At 39.0% G+C, this 6,236-nt stretch overlaps 1 protein-coding gene across 1 annotated transcript; it reads right to left on the bottom strand.

The window, feature by feature from the left end:
• Window positions 1-443: 443 nt before the first annotated feature.
• Window positions 444-4,700, bottom strand: LOC146692512 (uncharacterized). Its single transcript, XM_085432617.1, has 5 exons — window positions 4,647-4,700; window positions 3,699-3,823; window positions 3,457-3,518; window positions 2,694-3,032; window positions 444-2,596 (listed from the first exon to the last, which is right to left on the bottom strand). The coding sequence occupies exons 2-5, from the start codon at window positions 3,755-3,757 to the stop codon at window positions 2,481-2,483; spliced, it is 576 nt and encodes a 191-aa protein (XP_085288743.1). The 5' UTR covers window positions 3,758-3,823; window positions 4,647-4,700; the 3' UTR covers window positions 444-2,480.
• Window positions 4,701-6,236: the final 1,536 nt, after the last annotated feature.

The following is a 6,236-nucleotide window of genomic DNA, read 5'->3' on the forward strand; positions in this document are numbered from 1 at the left end:
ACATTTTAGACAGCAAGGAGCAGACGCAGTTTCACTCCACCGAGGGAGCTCGTGACGTACTACGCGGCTTTCTTTAGACCGCGAAGGCGGGTCCTCAGGTGGAAGCAGCCTCTGAATTTGGACACCCCCGCTGTTTCCGGCCAGCCAATAATAACGGTGACATTTAACGTATTTTGTCGAATAAATAAACACTGTAAAATATATTTGCCAAACTGATCCATTTTATCATTAGGCTAGTATATATGTGTATCGTCACACCTATCTTCCATTTGACAGTCCTCATATTCTCAATTAAAAACTAAAACAGACATTGAAAATAACAAAAGCTAAACATTTAAAGAGGAAACAAAAATGTAAACTAATAAAAAAAAATAAAACGCAAATTCTGCTCTACATTATCTTTATGTGAACCATAAAGACTCAACAAGAGCAGCACACTCAAGTGAAAGAATAAATAGATCTTTATTGGTCTCAGGGTCATGATTGTACAGAGCATGTGCAGAACATACAAAAGAAACGATGGCACTTGGAATGTTCCATTGTAAAAATGTTTTTTAAAAAAGCACAGTTCATAGCAATATACAGACTCACAAAGTAAGAACAAATATTCAAAGTTTGTTTCAAGGCTTTAGTGTCATCATGTCATCATCACAGTAAAAAGTATGGATGCTTTGCCCTTTGTAAAATACTAAACCCAAACTTTTTTGGACCAAGGAAATAAAAACAAACACAATGTTAAATAGTGTAACATAGGAAAGCACATTGAAAGACATGAAACTGTCGCTATAAATATAATGATAGGGCCACTTATCATTACCCTTTTGTTAGAGATACCAAGGAAATTTTATTAACCAGGTAAAAATGTGATCATGTACCTGAAAACATCCATTTCAACAGTTAAAGAGCAGTTATTATTGCTACAAAAATGTATACTCTGTATGTGCCTAATGCATTTCTTGGGGAGTCAAAAAACATACAGTATGGTCCCACAAATTCACTGTAATCAGGCCATGAAGCAGAAAACGACAGAAGATAAAAACGTAAGGCATGAATCACCTTTCTTTCCTTTAGTGATAAGCAGCTGGTAGCCAATGTCCCACAGCCCTCTGACTATGATCCTTCACATTCAACTTTCAACATTTGATAAAGTATCTAATAAAGTGCCCTAATGCTTAATGGGCACATTGTCTACCATACAGTATCACATAATACATAACCACATCTGGAATGCTACTCAAAGTTAAAGACTTCTATTATTCAGTATAATGCAGTGCTTTAGTGAAAATACAATAATGCTTAAATACTTGAACAGCTTGGGGTCGACTGGCGATTTACTTTGTGAACTCTGTAAACATCTCCCAGATGAGTTCATGCTGTCAACCACCTTTTTCTAGTCTTATGAGATAAACATGATGCTCACTTTCTAAACCATGATCCCCATGAGAGTCATAAGGGAGATGAAGCAGGGTAATACCTTAAGCGTGTGGGTACCCTGTAAGTAAACTCAGTTTTTCAGAGAGATCCATCCCTCATTGTCATGTCCAGTTCGAAAACATCAAGACGGTGTCAGTAAAAATCCCTCATAATTTAAATCTTACTAAACAATTTACGGGACTTTTCCCTCTTAGCACCACAACACTGTTGTTTTTGGCAGCTAGAACAACCTAAAGACAAAACGGATCTGCAAACATGAAAACATTTTACTGGCAGAAAGTAACTTCAATAAAAACATGTTTCTCTTTTCAGGAAATTTGTGCTTGGATGTAAAACACACAAAATTCTGTCGGGAAAACGTAGGACCTTTTTTCATTTAGGAGTTTTAAAAGCACCTTTATACTAAAAACCAAATAAATAAATAAGAAAAAGTTTCAGTGCATTATAATAAATACTTTTGCATAAGGTTTACACATTTAGTGTATGACATGTTAAGGTTCATGTTGTGAAGTAAAGCTTTGAAAGAAACTTAATTTGGACTCGTTCCAAATTTGGTGCATGAACTTGTTGTGCGCCATAATGTTTGCTCTGTTGACTTCGTTATGAAATATAAATTCTTTCGGTAATTTTTTTTTAACCAAAGTTAAAATTTCATTCTCGATGGGCTCCACAGTGCTCTTAATGGTAAACAGTGCAAAGAAATCTCTAAAAAATCCCAGCCAATCTATCACGTGACATATATACGGCCAGCATTAGAAAACATATGACAAAGGCACAAATCAAAGTGGTTCCGAGCCAAACCACAATCTGAATTTGCTTAATGTAGGTTAAACGATAAATGGATCCGAGCTTCTATTATTCTACTCTAATTAACTTCTCTGTGCTTTTTACTACAAGCCACACCTCAGCTTTTAACTGTCATTTTAAGTTTTAGATGTTTGGAATAAATTTGAGGGTCTTTCTAATTTAGACATGCTGAGATGTTGATGTCATTTCATAGTGGGGGGAAGCTGAGGATCCAATGTTAGTTTGGCACCTAATATAGATTAGAGAATACCAGCCACCAGAATGATCCCTGCAATAACTGACAGTGACACAATGAGACCAAGATGGTTTCTTCCTGTAGCTGCGCCACTGCTGACTCCATTCCTGCTTCCTTCATCTGTCGAGAAAAAAAAATGCATTGGTGTGAATTGTCAGGAGTCAGGGAGGTGAAAACTCTTTTAAAGTGTCATCATTTGACATGAGCACAAACTCACCTGACTGACTGACATTCAGGTTTACGATGCTGAGGATTTCAGAGTCCATCCCTGGTCTTCTCTGGAAGGCTATACACTCGTATGTTCCAATGTCAGCAGTCGTCATGTTCATCAGTATCATTGAGAAATCCCCATTCTGCATGTGGGTATTGGTCAGGTTTACCCGGCCCGTATAAGACGGATCCTGGTCGTCTGGATCAAGTTGGTCATCACGATAGTGCAGCACGTATTCTGTCAGGTCACGTCTGGACCACTGCATGGCGAGGACTACCATATTTCCAGGAGCATTACATGGCAGAATGACCTGCTGGCCAAGTGAACATATGATGTTTTTGCAGTCTGAAGGACAAAAGAAACAAGACAGAGGTTTAAGAATAAAAATATACATCAGAAATGCATGTACTAAACAAGAAGCACTCCAAGAGCGCAAACCTCCACCAAGGGAGCTCACTGTCTAGCCAGTATTTACTTTTAAGGGAATACTATCATATTTCTTTCATATATTTAAGTTGTTTTCTGAGTGCAGTTGTTTGCAGTGCAGTAAAAGTTGATTTTCTAAATCGATACATATAATATCCCACAGCCATAGCAGGGAATGAGCAAGAGAAGAAGAGAGGTGTGAGGAATACGAGGGTGAAGGAAGAAATGACTTTATAACCTATTAATACAGTCAGTTATAACTAGTCTTGTTCTCAGTTATAGCAATCTAATGTAACCGAGGATTTAACAGTAGTTTACAAACTTTTTAGCAAAACCTACTTACCCACAGCGTCAACTATTGAAGTAAGCGCCAAAGAAAGCCATATGCAGATTTGAAGACACATCCTGAAGAAACAATAAAGACAGAGGGATACATCCTTTAAATCACAAAGTGTTTCCTGGGTAAAGTTATTTGCTAGAAAAGCTGGTTTATTCTGCCTCAAAAGAACTTTCAAACTAACAGTTTTGAAAACTTTCAGACATATGACAACTCTAATACTAAGTCTATCACAATAAATAACTTACTTCGAGAGGTTTTTGCACGATCTTTGTGGTGACAGGATTGAACGGGCTGTGAAAATCATCTTCTTCCTCTTGAGTGGTTATTGGCAGCTGAGGTGTGGAAATGGAGCATGGGCACAAGTGTCAGACTGCAGGAAATAAGAGAAAAAACGGTTTCATGTAAAATAATACAAATATCTGCGGTTTTCAGGAGACAAAACAATGAAAAATCAGAGTGTCTTCCAAATGACTAAAACAGCTGATTTGTCCGTTTCCTATTTTTTTTGGCAGTAGTACAATGTTAAACTCTTTCTTCTTGGCTACCTGCCTGGTTTTTAATTTGAGACTCAGATGTTATATCCGTTAACACTATAGGGAGGGAAGCAGGAAGTTTAAATGATGGACCTTACATTACTCTGTGCTTTATGCCAGCTCATCCCAAACTCATTAAATTTGATAGATCTGGCAAGTACAGTCTGCTGTGATGCCGAGTGAATATCCATAATGCCAAAATCAGCGAGCAACACATCACAAAAGGACCATCAAGAAAACGCTCAGCATCTGTGCAACAGTTCCTAATATAATGACACCGATGAGTCACATCAAGTGATTTAGCAGTGATTACTCCCAGTACAGTCTTGTATACGATACGAGCTCTGTGCAGCAAACTCTCCGGTGCTCTTCAACACAAACACTGCGTCACACAGCGAGCCACCACTGCCACCACAGATATGCGGCGTGTACTTAGCATTTACACAGCACATAATGAGCGCACGTTTTCTTTGTACAATTACGGAAATCGACACCGTTGAATATAAGTTGGCATCTTGGCTGGCTTCAGACGGTCAGGTCAGACGAGCTAACGTGTCACTGTACTACTGTACGGTCATTTGCTGTTACCGGTTACACAAATACTACCCAAATGTAGGAAGCTAAAGCTAGCAGACTCAGCAACTGGTTCATAGAACTTACTCAGAAGTGCATATCCGAGAAGAAAGTCCTTCAATAAATACAGGAAGAAACCCACCACACAGACCACTTCCAATCCGAATGATGACACCCTGGACTCAGGTTGCTTCACCCCCTTCGGACAGAAAACCATAGGGGCGTGCTGATTGGTCGGTTGAGTACGAGCCCTGTTTTTGCTCGTACCCTCATTGGCTCGTACTCAACTCACGCGGTGTTTCACGAAGTTTCTGTTTTTATCCTTAAATTCCAATATCTTTCCTTATGTTGGCAGAAATCACCGGTTTTCCGAGTATATTTATGACTCAGCATTATTGTACGGACCTTGTATTCTACTTATAATCAGTCAAGTCATTTTTAGAAACTGTCATGTTATATTTGTTGCAATTTAAGTCATTTTTAGAAACTGTCATGTTATATTTGTTGCAATTTCTGACTCTTTCTCTGTTAGTGACAGTTTTTACTGGATAAATGCCAAAACCTGTTGCAGCTTGTACCTTTTTAAGGTAATGTACTTTCTGTCTGTTATGAACCAAATAGGGCCAGGCAATGACATGAGTGAGGCACTCGCCGTCACTTACATGAACAAACTCAGGTGCAGTACACACACTGTCTAGTTGGGTGCTTACCTATCAGCTGCAGCACCTGTGTGTCCTACCCCAAGACAAATGATTTCTTCTACTCCACTCCTACCCACTCCTCCCACAACCAACATGTTTTTCAATGTTGTATAGATGCTTTCCTGTATCACTGATGTCTCAGTACTCCTGCCATGATCTGTAGGTTTAAGTTCAGCTTTGCCTAATGGTATCTGTAAATTAAATGACTGTAATTTCACCTAATGTTTTGGTAATATGTACAAATCCTCATTTCCTTCTACACTTACATATGCAGGAACCCCAAAATCCAACATTTACACCCCCATTTCACAATCTTTGCGAACTTTGATATATTTCCTATATAATATCTAATCTATGTGATTTACCAAATCTAAGACCCATCAGTGCTTATAAACTACCAGATGACTTCTGCTGCTTCTTCTATGTGTCCAGAGAATGCATGGCAAACACCCAAGGAGGGACTGTCGGACAACACTGTAAGCCTAGATGTTCACTCTTTATATATGAAACCAGCAATGAATGGAATTTGCATGCATTCACATTCATTTACTCTGTTGGAGCTCCAGCCACTAGAAAGCAGATCAGCGTGTAGGCTAATTATTAGCAATAATATCACTCAATAAAAAGAGAAGTTCACTTTGATCTGTTGACAAACTGCAGCGATTTCCTTTGTTTACTTTATGAAGCTACAGGACAGAATCAGTGGAGGGGTGGCGATTCGGGCACCTTGCAGTCACTGAGATGACCATGAACATCTCTGCACACCAAAGTATTCTACAGTCAAATCTGAGGCCATGTGCATGACAGCTAGAGTTTGACCAAAATGGGTCAGGAAACAGGACAATGATCCGAAGCACAGCAGCAAATCTCCATAAGAAGAGCTTAAAGAGAATCAAAGTGCTGCAGCGATCCAGTCAAAGTCCAGAACTCAACCCGACTGAAAAGTGGGTCCACCATGTGCCATGCTACAGGTTTC

Source organism: Copadichromis virginalis, linkage group LG15 (genome assembly GCF_057382275.1).
Source record: "Copadichromis virginalis isolate Kocher_CV1m ecotype Utaka linkage group LG15, C_Virginalis_male_GT1.1, whole genome shotgun sequence".
Lineage (NCBI taxonomy): Eukaryota > Metazoa > Chordata > Actinopteri > Cichliformes > Cichlidae > Copadichromis > Copadichromis virginalis.